At 38.4% G+C, this 23,436-nt stretch overlaps 1 protein-coding gene across 13 annotated transcripts in view; it reads left to right on the top strand.

Moving 5' to 3' along the window:
• Nucleotides 1-203: 203 nt before the first annotated feature.
• Nucleotides 204-23,436, top strand: part of LOC115830381 (septin-7-like) — a 35,525-nt gene continuing 12,292 nt past the window's right edge. For 2 of the 13 annotated variants that reach the window (XM_030829322.1, XM_030829321.1), the window contains exons 1-4: nt 204-1,101; nt 6,007-6,122; nt 10,986-11,082; nt 13,238-13,289. In XM_030829322.1, coding sequence (XP_030685182.1) covers nt 6,030-6,122; nt 10,986-11,082; nt 13,238-13,289 — 242 coding nt within the window. In that variant the 5' untranslated portion in view covers nt 204-1,101; nt 6,007-6,029. Of the gene's footprint in view, nt 1,102-6,006; nt 6,123-6,959; nt 8,149-10,985; nt 11,083-12,430; nt 12,826-13,237; nt 13,290-17,211; nt 17,235-17,687; nt 18,077-23,436 lie in introns of those variants that run through there. The other 11 variants (XM_030829325.1, XM_030829323.1, XM_030829324.1 and 8 more) reach the window with 11 other exon arrangements.

Genomic DNA, 23,436 nt, shown 5'->3' on the forward strand with positions numbered 1-23,436 from the left:
ACTGTTACCTGTATGTGCATATTTTAGTAATCTTTAAGTTTGTGAAGTACATACAGCTATACCCATTATGAAGTACCAAATTTCATGTAGAAATGTCTTAGTTGAAAAGCGTTTTTTAAGTCCTATATAAGCTAAGTGATTTTACTCCTTAGTTCTTTATTCATAAGGATTTTCCCTACTTCGTGGAAATAAACAGTGTTGCCACCATGGTTTGAGGTCTCAGTGTGGCAAATTTAGCTTTCATGTTGACCACTCTGCTATTAATTGAACGACCAAATGAAGAGAAGTAGCCATACCAGTTAGACCTACTCAGAATCAAAGACGCTATTTATTATAAGTCTCGTAAGAGATGGTTATCAAAAGCACTTGCATGCCAGTGTTTTCTTGTGCCATTTCTTTCTACAATAAATCTATTTGGCTTCTGTTTCACCTTAGCTGTCATAGACATGTTGTTTAGGTATCATATTGTCATTACTAACTTTTTGTTTATTAGGGCATAAGACCTAAGAATCTAGACATTAATCTGATGTGATTGTTCTGTTATAGTTAGCCTGTACTCCCATTTTTTGTTCTTTGTACTTCCCCTTTATTTTGAGTACATATATGTGTCATTGACAACTGCAGATTTTTCCAATTATTCTTCCTCAGTCTTTTCCTTTGGGTAAGTAACTCAGCATACATAATTCAGCCACCTGATAATTATAACTCCACCATATCTCCACTGAAAGAACTGTAGTAGCATCAGGCTAAACAGCATTAAGTTATCTAACACTCACATTACAGTAGTAGTGTAAACCAATTCCTTCAAGTATACCTTTCTCTTCTATTTTTGGCTTCTCGCTCTCTTTTTTTTTTTTTTTGTAGATGGGTCAATGCCCATTATCACTCTAGATGGATAAGGGAGCCTTAATTATATACTTACATGTTTGCACTGTCAGATTGGAGTGGGTAAAAATGTTTCTTCTTTTATGTTTAATACTCTTTTTTTATTTATTTATTCTTTTTACTGTGCCCTAGACCATTACATAACTGAAGACTCCCACCTTCAGGCAGGATTGCATAGTACATGTTTGTAACTACTTCACATTGTCTGTTGTTGAGGTAATTTCAGTTTTTATTATTATTATTATACTTTAAGTTCTAGGGTACATGTGCACAACGTGCAGGTTTGTTACATATGTATACACTGTGCGGTGTTGGTTTGCTGCACCCATTAACTCTCATTTACATTAGGTATTTCTCCTAATGCTATCCCTCCCCCATCCCCGCACCCCATGACAGGCCCCGATGTGTGATGTTCCCCACCCTCTGTCGAAGTGTTCTCATTGTTCAATTCCCACCTATGAGTGAGAACATGCGGTGTTTGGTTTTCTGTCCTTGTGATAGTTTGCTCAGAATGATGGTTTCCAGCTTCATCCATGTCCCTACAAGGGACATCAGCTCATCTTTTCTTATGGCTGCATAGTATTCCATGGTGTATATGTGCCACATTCTTAATCCAGTCTATCATTTAACGGTGTTCTCAGTTTACATATTTAAATCACTAAACTGACTTAAAAGGCTCAAAAAAGGTAATCTAAAAAATACAGCACACTCTATAACCTTTATGAGTATTTATGTAGCTTCTTGAATTTATATTTTTAAATCTTTCTCATTTAACTTGTCAGGGCCTTTTCCTGAAAGCCAGCTGAGTGAAATCTTAACCTGCAGTTAAGTCAATAAAATTTGTCAGCTTATAACCAATTTTATTATTTTAGATCTGGACTCTCTCCAAGTTTAGTAATTCTCATGAAATCACATTCCTCCCATCCCTTTGGGGAAAATTTTATTTCTTAAAATTGCATGGGAAATGAGAGCTTTTTTAAAAGAAAAAAATTTTTATATTCAAATGATATCTAGTGGCTTTGCACCATTTCTTATTTGTCACAAGGGGTAAGATGTTTAAAATTGCTATATCTTATATATAAAATGTACCTTTGAATAATTTCTCAGTTTTAACTATTTTTAGAAATGGAGCAAAGTTTTGCCCATTGGTACATGATATTGTGGATTAAGTGAAAGAATATGAGGCTGGGCACGGTGGCTCATGCCTGTAATCCCAGCACTTTGGGAGGCTGAGGCGGGCGGATCACCTGAGGTCGAGAGTTTGAGACCAGACTGACCAACATGGAGAAACCCCGTGTCTACTAAAAATACAAAATTGGCTGGCCATGGTGGCCCATGTCTGTAATCCGAGCTACTAGGGAGGCTGAGTCAGGACAATCGCTTGAACCTGGGAGGCGGAGGTTGCGGTGACCCGAGATCACACCATCGCACTCCAGCCTGGGCAACAAGAGTGAAACTCCTCCTCCTCAAAAAAAAGAATATGACACAGAATTTTATGTATAGAGTTCCAGATACCCTGCTCACTACAGACTGAAATTCCATGCAGTCTAATACATTAATCAGAGCCTTTCCATCTTGTCTGGGTAGTCCCTAGGTTCCCTTTTTAGAGAGATTTGTTTTTAGAGTAATTTTAAATTGGTCCAACCGTGTACTTTCAGTGCCTCCTACCTCCCTCCACAAAGTATGAACTGCATACATGGCTAATTTATTATTTCAGTTATTATTCCTTCATGCGCATTGTTCCCTATTTTGTAACTATTATTAAAGTAAAAAACTGACTTGGTACATGAATTTTAAATTAGTGTTTTATCCTTCAAGTATTAATTACCACTTTTAGAAAAATTGATATCATCCAGTGAGTTTTATACAGGATTTTTTTCCCTTAGAAATACATACATACATACATACAAAAAAATTTATCATTTACCCTGTAGTTGTTTATTATGCTGTAGACTTTGAGGTTAAATAGTCTTTTCTCTCTAGTGTGGGTTTATCTTCTAGAAATGATAAAGGATTTTCTATTGCTTAAAAACAAGGTTTAAAAACTAAATTTGTTGATGAAAAGACCTGCCAATATAAAACTAAATGGAAAGAAGAAAAAAACTCAACCAGAATGTAATATACATGTGAACTAAATGTTTTTTGTTGCTGACGTTTTGTAGGCTTCTGAAATTTAATGAGACTTTTACAAGGTTTACCTTTTCTCCCTACAGTTTAATTTTTAAACTGACTTCAATGTTTGTTTTTCCCTTTGATTATATTTAAGAAGTTGACTTCTCTAATTTCCTTATCATGTTTATTTTTAAATATCTTTCTCTTTAAAAGTTGGGATATTATAATAAGTATTCAGCAAGTATTGATTTGCGTTTAAATAGAAAATCTTGTTATTTGGATTTTAATACTTTATATTAAATGCCTTTAAGATTTATTAAAATTTTAGATTAACTGAACTCTACTTTTTTGTCACTGGATTAATAAGCAGGCTTGTATCTGACATAATAGCTTAATAAAGCAGTGGCAATTTAAATTAGTCATGAGTATAAATTGAAAAACCATAATTTAGAAATCTGAGATTGAATAATTCATGGCATTTCTATTTAGTGTTTTATATAATGATTAATAAAAAGAAGCAAAACTTAATTTTTTTTTCAAAGATGGATAGGTTCAGGCCAGATGCAGTGGCTTACACCTGTGATCCCAGCACTTTGGGGACCAAGGCAGGAGGATTGCTTCAGGCCTCAGACTAGGCAACATACTGACATCCTGTCTCTACAAAACATAAAAAAATTAGTTGGAGCTGGGCGCAGTGGCTCACACCTCTAATCTTAGCACTTTGGAAGGCTGAGGCAGGGAGATCACCCGAGGTCAGGAGTTCAAGACCAGCCTGGCCAACTTGGTGAAACCTTGTCTCTACTAAAAATACAAAAATTAGCTGGGCGTGGTGGCGGATGCCTGTAATCCCAGCTACTTGGGGGGCTGAGGCAGGAGAATCGCTTGAACTTGGGAGGCAGAGGTTACCGTGAGCCAAGATTGTGCCACTGCACTCCAGACCGGGCAATAAGAGTGAAACTAAAAAAAAAAAATTAGTTGGGCATGGAGGCACACTCCTGTAGTCCTAGCTACTTAGGAGTCGAAAGTGGAAGAATTGGAGGCTATGGTGAGCTTTGACTGCACCACTGCACTCCAGCCTGGGTGACAGAGCAAGACCCTGTCAAAAAAGTAAATAGAAATGGATAGGTTCGTTTAGTTAACACTAGTGAGGCAAGAACACAGTTTACAGATAATATAATCAGTGTTATTCCATCCACACACTCTTTTTCATTGTGCTCCCTATTCTCTGAATGCCAGTGTCAAATTTCAAGGGATTTAAGACAAGGAGAATTAGAATAGGCAACTATCTTAATTCTCCATGTTTGCTTTCTCCCCCTCACTGTCTCTTTCTGCCTGTCAGCCTTACTACCACAGTGAAGTACATACAGTAATCTTTGTTAGTGAAAAGACTGGACTATCTTATTAGTCTTAGGACTCTGATCCCCCCAGTTTTAATATATATGTTTCTCTTTCTTCATTTTAAAATGTCGGTCAATTCAATTATTAGTATTAGTCAATACAGTTAATAACAGAATGAGACCTATATTTCATTTTTCTCATGTTTTTATAAAAATTAAGGAATACCACTTTAGAATGGTAGTCCTTTTCAAAATATTTCCAGTGTCTTCATTTATTCTCGTGAAACATAAAATTTTAGTCCACAGTGTATTCTAGATTTGAGGACTTTGGTTCTCATTTAGAATTGCTAAAGGACATAAGGAAAATCGCAGCAGCTTACTTTCTTCTCAGCAAATATTTGGGCACCTTCACGAGTGTTAGATACCATGCTAGGTCCTGAGGATACAGATGAAGGAGACAAGGCCCTCGCTGCAAAGAGTATTTCAGTGAGAAGATGGGAGAAACAAATACACATGCTCCTCGACTTGGGACAGGGTTACATTAACCCATCGTAAGTTGAAGATACGTTTGATACACTTTGCCTACTAAACATTATAGCGTAGCCTACGGTTGGACAAATCATCTAACATAAAGGCTATTTTGTGATAATGTTTTGAATATCTCATGTAATTTATTGAATACTATACCGAAAGTAAAAAACAGAATGGTTGTATGGTTTCTATTCAATGCGTATTGCTTGCACACTATCAAAAATTTGAAAAATTGTTAATGCAATCATAGTTAGTGAGGAAGCATCTGTATGCAGGCAGGCAGTTACTGTACAGCACATTAAGCGTTGTGACCACATAGAAATATGCCTAGTCTTAAATTGGAGAAGGATTCCCAGTGGAAATTGGATCATAAACCAGTGTCTTGAGGATGAATAGGAATTAGCCAGGCCAAGGAGAAGCAGGATGATAATGGAGGGTGTTCCAGCCAAGGTGGTAGCCTGTGGCCAGATGTCAAAGTATGGTGCTTTCAAGGAATTGTAAGAAGTTCAAAAAGGTTGGCACATTGGAAGTAGGAGGCAAAGGAAAAGCTAGGAATGCTAAGAGATGAGGTCAGCTGGAGAATCTATGTCTTCACAAGCCTCATAGGCCATACTAGTTAAGGCATCTGGTCTTAATAAGATTTTTGGTCAGGGCATAACTTAATAAGATTTGGATTTAGAAAGACCACTCTGACTTCAGTATGGATGGTTTGTATTACAGTTATTCATTCCAAAGGTCTTGGTGGCCTAGACTAAAGTAATGGAAATGGAGATATACATACATATATATATACATCTATACACATACTATATATATGGGAAGAGGATTAGAGGAGGGGAGGAATCCTAGGTTTCACACTTGAGTAATTGGGTAGACTAGTCCCATTCACTGAGATAGGAAGCATAGAAGAGAGAAAATGAGGTTCAGATGAGCTTTTGATTTTAAGGAGCCCATGGAACACCCGGGTAGCATATCCACTGGGTAAACACAAATCTGGAACGTAACAGTGAGATATGGGGTGTGTATGAAGATTTGAGAGTCAGTTGACCAATTGAAGATAAATGAAATCTAATTGGGGATGTGAAGAATCTTGTTCTCCCAAACTGATCAATTCAGTCTTATTAAATACTGTGTATTTCAGACAAACCATTGGATATTGAGTTTATGAAGCGTTTGCATGAAAAAGTGAATATCATCCCACTTATTGTCAAAGCAGACACACTCACACCAGAGGAATGCCAACAGTTTAAAAAACAGGTGAGCAGGATGTGTTAACTCAGGTTTCTTATACCATTCTCATAATTTGCAGTTTTTACTATTTTTAGTATAATGTGTTGCAATCCATTCCTCTTACTGCTTTACTGTATTTTCATTTATGCTGTATTAAAAATAACTCTTGAATCTTCTGCCTTAGTTTTCCCCTCAAAGCTCTTACCCATTATCATAGTATCCTTATCCTTTGTCAGTTTTTAAATATGATTAAGTGTTTTTTTTTTTTCTTTTTTTGAGATGGAGTCTCACTCTGTTGCCCAGGTTGGAGTGCAGGGGGGTGATCTCGGCTCACTGCAAGCTCTGCCTGCCGGGTTCACACCATTCTCCTGCCTCAGCCTCCCAAGTAGCTGGGACTTACAGGCACCTGCCACCATGCCCGGCTAATTTTTTGTATTTTTAGTAGAGATGAGGTTTCACCGTGTTAGCCAGGATGCTCTCGATCTCCTGACCTCGTGATCCACCTGCCTTGGCCTCCCAAAGTGCTGGGATTACAGGCCTGAGCCACCGCGCCCGACCTTAAGTGTTCTTTAATAACACCCCCACACAGACAATTTCTTCCCATACTTTTTAGAATTATTTTCTTAAAATGAATTCCCAGGAAGTGGATTATTCTTTCAAAGGCTGTGATTATTTTTATGGGTCTTTATCTCCCCCTCTCCCCATTTTGTCATGGTGCTTCCCCACTAAAACAAATTCATTTTATAAAGCATACATCTGTTTCACTGTGACTTTGCCAGCATTGTTTGTTATTTTTATTTTGAAAACCTTTAGGGAATGAAGTGGTACCTAATCATTTCTTTATCTTTTCCTTTTATTTTCCAGAAAGGATGAACATTTTAAAAACAAAGTTTTCTTTTCCCCGTTTTGTAAACACCTGTTCAAATCCTTTGTCTTTTTGACCAGTAGTACTTGGTATTGCCCGTATTTATTGATATGGGTTCTTTTTATTCTGGGTATTTAGTTCTCTCTCATTTTCACTGTATTTTTTATGTTTTTTCTTTTGCTGCTTATATCCTATTTTTGTTTTCAGTGCACTTTATAGGATATTTATAGTTTAAGTTATTGTTCAAACCCATGACCCTAAAATTAAGAGTCTCATGCTGTATGACTGAGCTAGCTGGAAGACCGCTAAACTGTTTCTCTAGACTCATGTCTAGTTGTCTCAGTAATATTGAGTTATACAGTCACACATATTTCTAATTTAATTGTGTTTGGTTCATTATATATTACATTTTATGAAATGTAGGGTCAATTCTGGAACCTTTCTCTCTTCCAGTAGTCTTTATTTTTGGCCAGTAGTATATTGTTTAAACCACAGCAACTTTGTATAATATTTAAAAATAGATTGTAATTGTCTCTATTGTCCGTATAGTACTGTTGTAACAAAATATTTTGTTTTTCACCTTTTTCAATATGAATTTCAGAATACCTTGAAACCTGTTATTAAAAGCCCGTTAAAATTTGCTTTGAAGTTATGCTAAATTCATATAAATTTTCAGAATGTTTGAGTACATTTTTACTGTATCTAGCATTTTTCTGTTTTACACTTACCCATTTCCATTTTTAGTTTGTAATGTGCTAAGTTTCAAATACTGTCATGTAATACATTTCTCTTCTTTTATTATGTATTTCAATTTGGATTTTTACTGATAAAATAAAAAAGATGAATATGAAGTGACCTCTTCTTTCAAATTGGTCATATTCTGGTGGTTGTACTCAGGTCATTTAATACACAACCTCTGACTAAAACCACTGGTTTTAGAGCCAGCTGCTATTATTCGTTTTTCTCATCATGTGTTTTCACCTCATTTATTCTGTTTTATTTTGTTTTTTTTTTTAATATATATAGGTAGGTACATACCCTAATTGTAAAATATATGTGGTTCTATTTTTTTTTCAGTGACAATTTTATTTCTGTTTGCTTCTATCTAGTATAGTAACCATGTAACACAATTTGTTCAGGGTCCTTTTATAGCTACTGGGAACCTTTGCCATGAAAATTGCACCAAAATATAAGAAGCATAGGCAGGGAAGCTAGTTTTAGGTATATTCGCCATCGGTTTGTTATGGGCCCAAGGAAGGACAGGTAGTTGGAAATTATTTGGATGTCTATATTCTGTTTAGAATTTGGAGTGATTTTGGACATGATAATTTAATTTGAACTAGATCCTTCCTGATGTTATTATTAAGTTTTCTCCTTTAGTTTTCTGCATTCTCCTTATTAATTCTTGATTTCTAGGGTGTGTTTTCTCCCTGTGTCCTTCCCTAATCTTGTAACTGTTGCTCCTCAGTTTGTGTGTATCACATGTACACGCAAGGATTTTTCTGATGAATGTGCAGGGAGCAGTGGTGTACTTAGTTTTACTTTACTTTTGCCAGATTCTACTAAAAATTTTAGGTGAGTTTCGCCCTGTTTATTCAACTAAATAAGACACTTGGGGATTTATATCTAAAGAAAAAATCTCAGTCATTGTAAATAAATGACCTAAAGTCATTATTGTGGAAATCAACCCGAGAAATCCCTTTCTGGAGTTTTACATCTTTTTTGGAACTCTTTTGATATGGTAGCTATATGACTTCAACACTTCTGAAGTAATTGGATTTGGTGTTTATATATCAACTTTACAGTTTAAAAAAAAAAGACCAGCATAGTACTTTGATTTTAGGTTATAATTTTGCATCATTAAAAAACAGTAAAGGATCTGGAAACAAGGGGCCATATAGGAATCTAAGAAGCATGTAATAAACATAAGACTAATGTACTAATTATTAATTCATAATTACGTATGGTGCTCTTTGGCTGCTTCTTCCATTTTACATAATGAAAGAAATCCAAGAACATAAAATTAAAATATATGAATTTCCAGAAACAGATGATGAAGAAGAAAATAAACTTGTTAAAAAGATAAAGGTAGGTTCATCCCTGTACATACACTAAAGTAATCTGAGACCTTAAAAACATACTACAACGTCCACAGGAAAGATCAAAAGTATCAGTGTTTTAAGCAGTTGGCTTATAAAATGCCTAGGGAGATTTAATGTTGAATTCAACTTTATAGTTAACTTTGAAGATTAGCTAGTATATATAATAAGGAATTGTATAAACTACTGAGGTGAATAACCCAATCCTTATTTCAAATTGTTTTTAATTAACTGGCTTTCATATTATTTAATTTTTTCCCTCCTAAAAAATAAGTGATGAGAAAGGAAAGGAGAGAATTCCTTCTGTTATGTTTTAATCACGGTGCCAGACAAAAATATATTTCTTTTGTCTTTATAAAAGCCAACCAAAATTAAAGCTAGATAGGAGGAATAAGTTCTAGCATTCTGTAGCATTGTAGGGTGGCTGTAGTTAACAGTAATTTAGTCTCTATTTTCAAATAGCTAGAAGAGAGGATTATGAATGTTCCCAATACTGAAAAATAAGTGTGAGTTGATAAATGTGTGAATTACTCTAATTTGATCATTACATATTTGTATACAGGTATCAGAATACCATACTGTACCCCACAAATATGTACAATTATGTTTCAATTAAAAATAATAAAAACCAACCAAAAATTTACACAAAATAATTTTCTGTAGTTTAATTTATCATGGTTTTCTAAGTACTTTGGCCCTAAAAATGGTATACTGAATAATGGCATTATGTAGGCAAATACCTTGGAATAATGAAATGCTTATACCTCGCCAGTGAAGAATTTCTGCAGTTGTATGAAATGGCTGGTTATATATTTCCGGGAGCCACAGAATTGTGAAGGGCTATGCATGGATGAATACAAATCCAGTCACCTGGATTTGAAATTCATGGTTAGAGCTTAGCAAATATACTATTCCCTGCTTTAGGTACTGTTATAGTTGGTTCATGATTAAGTAGGCAGGCTAGTCATTAGCCTCCTTTTTTTTAATCCCCAAATGCTTTTCTATATATATGTGTATATATAACATATATATACACACACACACACACACCAATATATATATTTTTTTTTTTGGAGTGGTCTTGCTCTGTCGCCAGCTGGAGTGAGTGCACTCGGCTCCTGTAAGCTCTGCTCCGGTCACGCCATCTCCTGCCTCAGCCTCCGAGTAGCTGGGACTACAGGGCCCCCGCCACGCCGGCTATTTTTTGTATGTTTAGTAATTTAATGTTCTCTCTTGACTTTATCACCACCTCGGCCTCCCAAAGTGCTGGGATTACAGGCGTGAGCCACCGCGCCCAGCCAATGCTAATATATTTTTTACCTTTTTCCTCCCAAGTATGGGACAACTTTCTGTAGTGATATTTAGTAAGTAATTTGCCCAGTATATTCTTGAATATTCTTACTTTAAAGAGGAAATTTGGCAGGGCGCGGTGGCACATGCCTGTAATCCCAGCACTTTGGGAGGACAAGGCAGGCGGATCACGAGGTCAAGAGATCGAGACCATCCTGGCTAACACGGCGAAATCCCGTCTCTACCAAAAATACAAAAAATTAGCCGGGCGTGGCGGCGTCTGCCTGTAGTCCAGCTGCTGGGGAGACTGAGGTGGGAGAATGGCGTGAACCTGGGAGGCGAGCTTGCAGTGAGCTGAGATCGCGCCACTGCACTCCAGCCTGGGCGACAGAGCGAGACTCCATCTCAAAAAAAAAGAGAGAAAATTTAGTTTTATTTATTGTTTACCTTGTCAGTAATATCATGTGATGTCATTTTACTAAATATTTGTTAAGTGGCCTATAGAAACTAATGCAGAAACTAAGTTTCTATCAAAATTGTTTTTTTTGGCTAATCTGTTGAGTAATGTAACTTTTTTATTCTTGAATTTATGAGGACTACAGAGATGTATTTGAACAAGAATACTTTGTTTTACAGCACCGTTTACCTCTTGCTGTGGTGGGTAGTAATACTATCATTGAAGTTAATGGCAAAAGGGTCAGAGGAAGGCAGTATCCTTGGAGTGTTGCTGAAGGTAAGGTTTTCTTCAGTGAATGACTTTCTATAAGATCTCAAGACTGTGATTAAAAATTTGTGTTTATAGTAAGTAGTATGGTATGCATACTGTATTGATATAGCCTAGATTTCAAGGACAGTATTGATTTCAGGTTCTTATAGTCTCATTTTCCTCTTAAGTATATTCATATTTTTCAAACCTATATCCTACTAAGTCAGGTAAGTATGTGTTAAGTCCTAAAGTTGTAGTATAGGTTGAACATTTTTTTTTTTTTTTTGAGATGGAGTCTCGCTCAGTCACCCAGGCTGGAGTGCAGTGGCATGATCTCAGCTCACTGCAACCTCTGCCTCCCGAGTTCAAATAATACTTCTGCCTCAGCCTCCTGAGTAGCTGGGACTATAGATGCACACCACTACACCTGGCTAATTTTGGTATTTTTAGTAGAGACAGGGCTTCACCATATTGGCCAGGCTGGTCTCAGACTCCTGACCTTATGATCCGCCCGCCTCAGCCTCCCAAAGTGCTGGGATTACAGGCGTGAGCCACCGCACCCCACCTAGGTTGAACATTCTTAAAGAGAAAATTCAAAATGTGAATTGCTCCAAAATCTAAAATGTTTTGAGCACTGACATGCCGCTCAAAGGAAACGCTCACTGGAGCATTTTGAATTTTGGATTTTTGGATTAAGGATGCTCAACCAGTAAGTGTAACACAGATATTCCAGAATTCCAAAAAAAATCAAAACACTTGTGGTCCCAAGCATTTCAAATAAGAGATAATCAACTTGCACCACCCAGGTTGGCATCCCTTCCTAATCATTAAGTATATTTCTGTTTTCTTATTTGAAAACATACCTAAAATTCAGGGGTTCTTTACCTTGGGCCCAAAGTTTGCTCCCAGGGAATCTAATGAACCTTCTGGAATCAAACATTTTGGAGAGAAGGCCAGTCACTTTTATCGGAATGTCAGATGGGTCATGGACCCTCAAGAATTATTTTAAAAATGTATAAGCCCAGTTAAAACATTCACAGTCTCCTTTCGTCAGTGCAAAAGTTGCACTTTTTGACATTGCATATTTAGAGTAAAAAAATTTCATTAGTAAGAGATCCTCTTTACTAGTTTTGTAAGGAGTTTTTTGTTTCTTAACTTGCTATCTTAAATTATTAAGCATTAAGTAAGGAATTTTAAATACCAATAAAATCTTAGTTATAACACCAAACCTCAGAAGTCCTTCCCCTTGGCAATAGGTTTATTGTGTTTGTTTAATCTATTTAATCTTCTGCATTACAGTAAGCTGAAACCAAAATTGAGACATGATTGTTTTATGTTTGTTGCTATTATCTTTGAACTCTTTTTTTTTTTTAAGAGACAAGGTCTTGCTATGTTGCCCAACTGGCCTCAAACTCCTGAGCTCAAAGTGATCTTCCCACGTCATGCTCCTCCCTTATCACGTCACTATAGGCACACACCACTGCCCCTGGTTTATTTTGTACAGTTCTTTAATTTTTAGGATATTGTTTCAAGTTACTGTCCTTATTGGCAATTTTCCCACCAGTGACCCCTGTACCTTGTTCCCAGCTCCCTCTGCTATGACCAGGCAACTTTCAGTTGCTGAGCTGAGGCTTTAGAACTTACATACTGCTTAAAAACAGGAAACGGAGAAATTGATTTCCATCTCTCTTTTGTAGTTTACCCCTCTACTCTCAAGTAATATTCGTATTTGTGATACATTCTTTAAAAATAAAAGTAAAGAACCTTAAAGTTCTTGGCTCCCTTTTTCATTTTGGTTACCTTAAGATTTTTTCTAAAGTGATTCTCCCTTCACTTACACCACTGAATTTTTTAAATGTATGATAGAATAAATATATTTTTTTTACCAATAATGAGAAAATACATGGTTTCCCCTTACAGAATTTCAAAGTTGTTTCCGGAGAGCTCATTTGTTAGGTTTATGTATCTATTTCTGAGGATTAAACTACAATAAGGCAATAATATAGTACACTTCTCTGTCATGCCCTTACGTTGAGTAGTATGTTTGTGTTAAATGTCAAAAAAATTGATCTAAGCTGTTTTGCATTTCCCCTCCTTGTTTTTACCCCCCAAGTTCCGGTGAAATATTTTTTGAAAAGACTGGGCTTAGTGAAAATATATGTGGTCTATTTTTTTCTTACAGTTGAACACGGTGAACATTGTTATTTTACAATTCTAAGAAATACTTTGATAAGGTAAGTGCAAGCAATGATGGGAATAGCATAAGATTTTCTTTCCCTAAATAAGAGTTGGACAGATTTACTTTTTGCCTTCTATAAATGTAGCTAATTTAAATTTATATCATCAGTCTAGTAATGAAGTAGGCATTACATGTAGATGATTCTTTCTCCAAGGTTTTGAAGTCATGAGCAAAAGTTACAAAATAATTTGTGTGTCTAGGGATACATAGGAAAATTAGTCTCTGTACTTTATCATTATACTTTCTATTGAGGTTTAATACTGAAATAACTATGGAAAGTGAAATAGAAGAGACTCTTAATGTAAAAAACGTGTGAAAACTATATAAGGGAAGGCTAGTTTTTGAGTCAAAAGCTAGAATTTGAATGTTAAAAGTTGCACAGCCTGGTAGCTGGTGAGTAGGGCACATTTTATATACCGGAACATAGCAAACAAAATCAGTCTTCCTACCAGGTGAGAAAAAAAATGCCTAAATTGTGTCTTGCACACCTGCTGAAAAAGAGACGGAAAGCCTAAGGGAACAGGACATTTAGGCCATCCTGATTAGAGGACCAGGACTAGTAAAGAGGATCTCTTACTAATGAATTAGAAAAGCAGCAGCAGAGAGGAAATCATGAAGAAATAGTGTAATAGGACCAGAGATGTTAGTAGGTAAGGAACAGAAAGGGCATCAAAATAATCCTCAGTGTTTTCATGTTGAGACACATTCCGTCCTCTCCCTACCTCACTCCGCATTTCCCACTTCTCTCTCTCGCTTCTCTACATCTTTACCACATACTCTCTTTTTCCTTTAGCTTTAGATGTCTGTCTTAAGTTGATATCTATTCATTTTCATACCTCTACCCACTTTCCCAAAACATAAGAATCTCTTAGCTGTGTAAAGAAAGGTAGTAACATAAATCTGGATAATAATTGGAAATTGTGGAACAAGAAGAAGGTCATTCTCACAAGTGAGAAGTGAGGGGGAAATTTTAAGAGAGTCAAACTGCTACCTTAAGAAATACAGTAGAGATGAGAGTGAATTTTGAAATTAAAGAAATTGGCATGTAATTGATCTTTATTTTCAAAGGAGCAGGTGTTTTTGGTAGGAACTACATGATAGGATTGATTCAGCAGTTGGGGTCACCAGGCCTCACTTAATAGAGAAGAGCAAATGCGTGAGAAGGTCATCCTCTGGGTTTTGAGAATACAACTTCAGGCTCTATTATGAACTATTCGCTTCCTCTTCCATTCTTAAGGTGTGACTTCAAAAGAATAACTATTAATAATATAATCTGCTATGACAGTATATAAGTAGAGAATGTTTAATAAATCCTAATTGCCATTGCATTCCTCTTGTTTTTAAATCTTCTATGGTACTTGCCCAGTGCTTGACACGGTGGTTTCTATAACTTTCTCTTGTGTATTTTAAAAGTATACAATCAATAATTTCCTACATACCTAAAACGCCGTAGAGGGGAAATCTAGTTACTGAGCCAGAGGCTACTTTATTGAGGAGGAGTCTCGCTGTTTCCTAGGCTGGAGTGCAGTGGCATGATTTTGGCTCACTGCAACCTCCACCTCCCGGGTTCAAGCAATTCTCCTGCCTCAGCCTCCCGAGTAGCTGGGATTACAGGCATGAACCACCACACCTGGCTAATTTTTGTATTTTTAGTAGAGATGAGATTTCACCATGTTGGCCAGGCTGGTCTCAAACTCCTGACCTCAAGTGAGCCACCTGCCTTGGCCTCCCACAGTACTGGGATTACAGGCGTGAGCTACCACGCCCACCCGACCCAGAGGCTACTTTGAATATTCGAAAGTTCACAGCCTGGCAGCTAGTGAGGGGCCTCCCTAGTGTAAGCATTCCAGAGCAAACTGACCATGCCTGCAGGAAGAATTAATACAGCAGATCAGCAAGACTTTTATGCCTAAAAATTCTAAAGTTATATATTATTAAAAAGGTGTATATTTAATTTAGCTCATGTCTTTATGACAAAGGCATCTAGTGGATATTTAATAAATACTTGGAAGGAAATACAATACCAGTATTGCAGATAGATGTCTGTAAATCCCAAGTAATTGAAATTTTGCAGGTCAAAGGAATAGTGCTTTCTTCTAAGAAAGAGGCAAGTTCAAAGAAGTTTTTGCTAATTAAGAGACTTACTCCAGGTAAACCAAGGAAGACAATGGAAAGGAGGAAAACTATACAAATATTTTTGGGGTGTGGAGATGGGTGTTTCAGAAATCAAATAGGGAAAGAAAGCAAGAGGAGAAGAGAGTTACGGTATCAGCGATGGGAAATGGAAGAGACAAATTCCTGAAACTGGGGAAAGTGTATTGCTAATTACCAAATTATTTTGAGAATGGAGGAGTGGGTTGAATCATAAAAGGATAAAGCATATTTAATTAAATGGAAATCAAGACTTTTATAACCTGGAAAAATCAGAATTATGTAGTCATATAGAAGTGAAAGTGATTTTAGTGAAAGGGAAAATCATTATCTGAAATGTTAGATGAGACTAACAAAAATAGCTTAACAGTTAGTATATTCACCTTACTTTTTTTACACATTCATGCAAACATTTCATTTCATGTAAGTATTCTTCCTTAGAACCTTTAATGATTTTTCAGTGATGCATGTAATATATAATAATTAAAATTAGGCCAGGTGCAGTGGCTCACACCCATAATCCCAGTGCTTTGGGAGGCCAAGATGGGAGAATTGCTTCAGCTCAGGAGTTCAAGACTGGCCTGAAAACATGGCAAAACCTCATCTCTACTAAAAAATACAAAAATAGTTGGGCGTGGTCGTGCATGCCTGTAGTGTCAGCTACTCAGGAGGCTGAGGTGGAAAGATGGTTTGAGCATGAAAGGCAGAGGTTGTAGTGAGCTGAGATTGTACCACCGCACACCATCCAGCCTGGGCGACAAAGCGAGACCCTGTATCAAAAAAAATGAAAAAAATATCGGGGGAACCCACCCCAATACTTCAACATAGGTTTTTTCTGTTTTCCATAAGTGTCAGCCAGCTGAGAAAGAAAGAGAAAGAGTACTAAGAGAGGAATTTTACAGCTGGGCCACCAGGGGTGACATCACATATCGGTAGGACTGTGATGCCCACCCTAGCCTCAAAACCAGCAAGTTTTTATTAAGGATTTCAAAAGGGGAGGGGGTGTACGAACAGGGTGTAGGTAGGTACGAAGATCACATGCTTCAAAGGGCAAAAAGCATAACAAAGTTCACATGCTTCTGAGGAAACAGGACAAAGGGCAAAAGGCAGAACTTCTGATAAGGGTCTGTGTTCAGCAGTGCACGTATTGTCTTGATAAACATCTTAACAGAAAACAGGATTTGAGAGCAGAGAACCGGTCTGACCACAAATTTAATAGGGTAGAGTTTCCCAATCCTAGTAAGCCTGAGGGTACTGCAGGAGACCAGGGCATCTCAGTCCTTATCTCAACCACATAGGACAGACATTCCCAGAACGGCTGTTTATAGACTTCCCCCCCAGGAATGCATTCCTTTCCCAGAGTATTAATATCAATATTCCTTGCTAGGAAAAGAATTTAGCGATATCTTCCCTACTTGCAAGTCTATTTGTAGGCTCTCTGCAAGAAGAAAAATATGGTTCTTTTTGCCCAACCCCGCAGGCAGTCAGACCTTATGGTTGTCTTCCCTTCTTCCCTAAAAATCGCTGTTATTCTGTTCTTTTTCAAGGTGCACTCATTTCATATTGTTCAAACACATATGTTTTACAGTCAATCTTTATAGTTAACACAGTTATCACAGTGGTCCTGAGGTGATGTACATCCTCAGCATATGAAGATAACAGGATTAAGGGATTACAGGTATAATAAATTATGAAAGTATTATTTGGGAATTGATAAATGTCCATATTAAAATAAAATCTTGACAATTTATGTTTCTCTGCCACAGCTCCAGCTGGTCCTTCCATTTGGTGGTGTCCCTGACTTCCCACAACAAACTCCCAAGAAATCCTATGCACTCAAGATACCTTTTAGGGATTCCAATGGTGTATGGTTTCAAAACTGCTGTTCTTTCTGTACTTACTTCCTGTTGAATTAAAGTGTCTTTGAGAGGCAAGAAAGTATGTTGTTCATTCCTAGTCCACCAGCCTATCAGGCTGGCATGATAGATACACTCTATGAGGCTGACGGGCCCTTACTTGATTCTTTTGTCCAGTGAAGATATCTATAACCAGCATCCAGGAGGGATACTGTCAGTGAAACCTGCTTAGCTGAGGACTGGCTGTGTGTGTGCCTCCAGACCAATCATATGTTTGTTTTGAGATACATTTTTCGGAGGAAGGTTAATACACACATGCCATGTATTTTCTTTTTGTTTCATACTTTTTCTTCTTTAATTTCCTTGTATCCATTGGTTCTCTCCAGGCAATCGGTGGCATGTTAGCCACAGTGGACACTGCACAGGAGAGCAAGGGGTGGGAGATTAGGGTGCTGCAAGCAGAATAATAAATTTCAGGCCCAACCTTATGTCTGTTGAATCAGAACTGCTGAGTATGGGGCTCAGGCTCCCGTGTTTGAATAAGCCCTCAAGTGACTCTGATGCTAAAGTTTGCAAAGCACTGCTCTAGAAGTTTCAGGAGGTCCCAGGGTCAGGCACCTGCTGAGGAGGAAGAGTTGTTCCTGGGATTCTCTGCCTATTCTCAATCAAAAACTCAAACTTAGGAAAGCCAGAGAGGTTTGTATTCGCCTTACGTCAGGGGTAGGGTTGGATTTACCATTTCTTTGACTCCTTCATATTTTAGGTAACTTTTCAGTCACACACAACAGACTGATTTCCTGTGGAAGACCTCACAGGAGTTCTCTTGAACCAGGAGACTGTTTTGAGCTGAAATACCTGGAGCCCTCTCAGCTATTTGGGCCTTTCAATTTGAAACCCAGGTTTGGACGATTCTAAGCCCTATGGCAGAGACTGTAATCATTTTCTCTTCACCCTCAGGGTGGGGACTCACCCTCAGGGTTGGGAGTGACTGCTGTCTCTCAAGCCCCCACCAATTACACCATGTTCTGGTTGTTAAAATCCAGTGTATGCATGAGATGTAATAAAAGTATCTTTGCAGCACTAAGCAGAGTGTTCCTTGTTGTGAGCAGACCATTCCTCTTCCTCCTTGGAAAAAAATCTCTATCCACTTTCTACATTTTCACGTTTGTCTCTTCCTCTACACACACTCAGCTGCTGCTTTATTTCCACATGTCTCATGTAAGGATCTTTTTTTATGTGGTAACCTTGGCTTTTGCACTGTTCATGCTTCCACGAGTTGGATGTAGGCAATATAGGAGCCCACTGCAAAAGTGTAGGTGATACTGTCCAGAAAGAAACCTGAATTTCAGAGGCTTGCTGATGTGGAAGAAAGCCAAGATATTAGACTTGTAGAGCTTCACTCTGCTAGGTAGGTTGAAATCTGGACACCGTGACTTCCATAAAAACAAGATAGTACGTCTGAAAACCATCTGAAGTTTAAAATATACTGGGACTGCCTTACCCTTCTTGTTTTTCATAAGTTGTATTCCAAGCTTGAAAAACTAAAACAAAGGCAAAGAACACTTCCTATCTGTAACAAAGGTGCTTAAGCAGGAGGGTGGTCTCTCTTCCCGGTTCAACACTCCCTCACGAACAGTAGGGATTGGAAATAGGTGGTTTCTCTGTCGTTTCCTCGGAAGCCACCAATACCACTCGTCTGTAGCAAAACTCAAGGGTACCTGTGCTCCCCAGTGCCCCAGCCAGTAAAGGAGCTGTGACGCGTTCTCAACGCCACGACTGCCTTGAGGAAAACGAGGGAGATCTTGAGGGAAAGTGTTTTCAGCTCACTTCTCCTACAGGGAATGAGCCCTCTCGTTTATCGTGGACACCGAGGAAACGCAGCGATGGGCTTCGGGGCTGCACTCAGCCTCCCGGCCCACCTAGATCCTCTGGCAGCCTCGGGCACTCACCCACTTCTCTTGTCCTCCGCGTTTGCTGCCACTGCGGCAGGTGCACACCCCACCACGTCTCTGCTTCCCTCTCGAGCTCTTTTCGCAGGTGGTCCTCATTCTCCTCTCTGTCCGTCGTTTCTTGAGTGTCAGAACTGGAGCCACAGCATCCCCAAGATGAAATCCATGCTGGGTTTTGCGACCACGGTACTGGCCCAGGCGCCAGCGAGGGTAAGGACGGGCAGCGACCCACGCTCCTGGGTCTTCATTTCTAAGAGTTGGAAATTCCACTTTCTCACCTCCTCACCTGGATCTAAATCCCCCGAGGCGGTACTGACCCTTCTGTTTTAGTATCCATCTACGTTACTCTTGATGGAAGAGTACAGTCCTTGAAGGAAGAGGGAAAAGAAATTTGAGAAGGGAGAATTAAAAAACTTTTAGTTTGAAATTATTTCAAGCCTACAGAAAAGTTGCAAAAATAATACAAAGAACTACTGTACACACGTTACTCAGGTTTAGCAATTCCCAATATTTTGCCACAATGGTTCTCCTTTCTCTTTACGCCTAAACACACAATGATTTTTCTCATGGACTTTATTATATATTTATTTATTTATTGAGACGGGTGTCACCCTATTGTCCAGGCTGGAGTGCAGTGGTGCAATCTCGGCTCACTGCAACCTCCGCCTCCCGGGTTCAAGTGATTTTCTTGCCTCTGCTTCTCAAGTAGCTGGGATTAGAGGCATGCGCCACCACGCCAGGCCAGTCTTTGTATTTTTAGTAGAGACGGGGCTTCACCATATTGGCCAGGCGGGTCTGGAACTCCTAACCTCAGGTGATCCGCCCGCCTAGGTCTCCCAAAGTGCTGGGATTACAGGCGTGAGCCACCCCGGCGCTTCTGTGTTCTTTTAAATCATCCCCATCATTCTGGCACAGCAAGATATCTTAAGTTCATCTTGTAGTTTCCCTGGCACAGTCCTGCTGGAGTCACTGTAGTTAACACTAGTAGCTACTTTCTATTAGTATCTCTGGTTCCTTTTAGTAGGAAAATCAAAATATAGAGTTATCTTGCTCATTGTTTCTGAGGTATTTCTTCCAGGCTCAGTTAGCAGACAGATCTGTAGGGAAAATGTACTTTTTTTTTTTTTTTTGAGACAGAGTCTCACTCAGTACCCCAGGCTGGAGTGCAGTGGTGTGATCTTGGCACGTTGCAACATCCACCTCCCAAATTCAAGCGATTATCTATCCTGCCTCAGCCTCCCGAATAGCTGGGACTACAGGCGTGGCCACCACACCCGATAATTTTTGTATTTTTAGTAGAGGCAGGGTTTCGCCATGTTGGCCAGGGTGTTCTCCATTCCTGACCTGAAGTGATCCACACGTCTCTCAGCCTCCCAAAGTGCTGAGATTGTAAGCGTGAGCCACCGTGCCTGGCCTATACAATTACATATGTATAATTTCTTACTGATGCCTCCAATTCCCATAAACACCAACAGGACTATTCTTTACCTTCTTGCTCTTACAGTGACAGCCTGCTTACTCTCACACACTCATTTTCCCAATCCTAAAATTCTCACAAAATCTCAGAATTCCTACAGCCTTAGTTGTACAAAAAATAACCCTCATTCACATAGTTTAAGATTTGTTTCCTCTTCTTTTTGTACTTACAGAATTAGAACAACGAACTGTGTAAAGCATTTTCTTAAATCAGTTATTTCAATGGGGTTATGTTATTCTTTCACAATGCAGTTTTAATTTGCCTCTATTTGTATTGAATTTTAGGGTATTTTCACACCCGCTTGAGTCAGTTTTATTTTTTGACTATGTGAGACTAACATGCTTCCAAGAGTCAAAAGAATACATGTGCAGGATTGTTACATGGGTATATTACGTGATGCTGGGGTTGGGGTGGGATTAATCCCATCACCCAGGTAGTGAGCATAGTATCCAATAGTTAGCTTTTCAAGGCTTTCCCCTTCCTGGCTACTCCCTAGTAGTCCCCGGTGTTTACTGTTTCCATCTTTTGTGTCCAGTTTTAATAATATATGTAAATCGCCTTGTATAACAAAAAAAATTATTTTAAGTAATCCATCTTAAAATTATGTGAGTTATTTTATATTAAAAATTGATATTTCATCTTTGAAATCTGGTATGTATTTTATACTTACAACACATCTTACCTCGGACTGGGCAATTTGAAGCATTCAATAGCCAATGTGGTAATGGTAATCATATTGGACAGTGCAGATTTAAAGAGATACTTTATATATTTTTAGGTTTTCAAAACTGAGTATGTATGACATGAGGGTGTTTTGTCTTCAAAATTAAATGTTTAATTCCTCAGAAGAATGCTGTGTTAAATGAGCTCATCCTACAGATTATACCACAAAAAAAAAAGTGTTTCAATCATGTTGGTAGATAGTCTGAAGATAGATATGGGTATTTAGTTATTTTAAATTCCCCCCCTTTTATGTGACAAACAAAAAAGCATACTTTCTTATCGTGAATTCCCAAGAATCTAATAGCCAGGTTTCTCTGGGTGTGACATGACATAAGGATGAAGGAGTGTTTCTGCAAACTGTCCTAATATTTCTTTTTTGGCATCAAAGAGTCAGGATAATCCTCCCCAGCATTTACATGCACACGCACACAGACACAGGCAGACACACACACACGAATACACATCAATTTTGTGTGTAACGCTTCTCTAGTCTCTCCTTCAGTGAAACCTATTACTCAGTGTTTCCTTCTTTTATTCTAGAAATCCCATCAGCCAACTGAAAAGTCTGGCATACAACTTGCAATCTGCCATTTTTAAAATGGATCACTGTTATTTTATTAACATTGGCAAAGGCTCATATATGGGCAAACCAGAATGAGAAAGAGTTAACAGTCACTAGAAATTTGGTTCCGGGAAATGGGTTTTCTTCTCATCTTATATAGTTCAAAGTACCCGGTCTCAACGTGATAAGTCCCAAGATTCGAGAACTATTTAGGAGCAAACTTGTTTGTTGCCTACAAATATTATGAATAGGTTTGTAATTCCCATATCTCAAAACATACTTTTTAGTCTTTATCCACCTGCATGTCATGTGTCTCCTACTACTAATGCTTACAAATCCCAGGCTGGAGACGGAGTTAATTGCCTGAGTTCTCTGTGTAATATCTTCACAAGTGTGCCCCAGAGATACTTTAAATTTAGCGTGAGCCAAACTAACTCATATTCTCCATCTTTCAATCTTTATCCCATTCCTAAAAGTTGTTAAAACCTCCCCTTTTCTGTACCTGCTTGTCTTTGGCAATAGCATGTTTGTTTTTCTGAACTACTCTTCAATCCTGTTTCTATTTATCTTTCGTCTTACTCTCATAATTCAACCCTCCTCTCCACCCCTAAACCTGTTTTTCATTTACGCCTTATGAATTCCCTCCCGTCTCCTTTTCTCTCTCTCTCCCCTTTCCTTCCTTCCCCCCTTCCCTCCCTCCCTCTCTCTTTCTTCTTCCTTCCTTCCCTCTTTCCCTTCCTCCCTCCCTCACTCCCTTAATCCCACTTTGTCTTGTTGCTTGCTTGCTTTTCTCACGACGTTGCCCAGGCTCGAGGGTAGTATTACAATCATAGCTCCCTACAACCACCAACTCCCAAGCTCAAGCGATCCTCGTGCCCCAGCCTCTGGAATAGCTGTGAGTACAGGCGTAAGACACTATGCCAGCTAGGGACCCTTATGAAAAAATGCTGAGTTCAGCGCTCTCAGGTTTTGTTCTGATTATTGCTTTCCTCCATCAAATCTTACCCTTGGTATTCCAATTGAGTAAACAACAAATATGAAGCATTTTAGGTAGGGAAAGGCTGAATTTCAATGGCTTTGTGTCATATCTGGAAGAAATCAAAAGAAACGAAAACCAGAACTTGATTCTTGCCAAGCATAATAGAAGGAGACACTAAGAACTCAACGTCTTGAAGCCACAATGGAAACTTCTTGTGGTTATTATCTGACACTTTTCTAATCTTTTTTCATTTCAAGTCCTACACAGTATTCTAAAGAATCTGTATCCCCCATTAGTTTCAAATATCTCCTGCTCAGAGTAGCTCTCCATGCTCTACAGTTCTGACCAGTACTACCAGCATGCTCACAGAGAGTCTCAGGAAATGAAAGTTACCTCCTGAAAATTATTACAAAGAGGCCTTTTAGGAAGGGGTGTAGTTCAGTGG

The sequence above is a fragment of the Nomascus leucogenys genome, chromosome 15, assembly GCF_006542625.1.
Source record: "Nomascus leucogenys isolate Asia chromosome 15, Asia_NLE_v1, whole genome shotgun sequence".
Taxonomy (NCBI): domain Eukaryota; kingdom Metazoa; phylum Chordata; class Mammalia; order Primates; family Hylobatidae; genus Nomascus; species Nomascus leucogenys.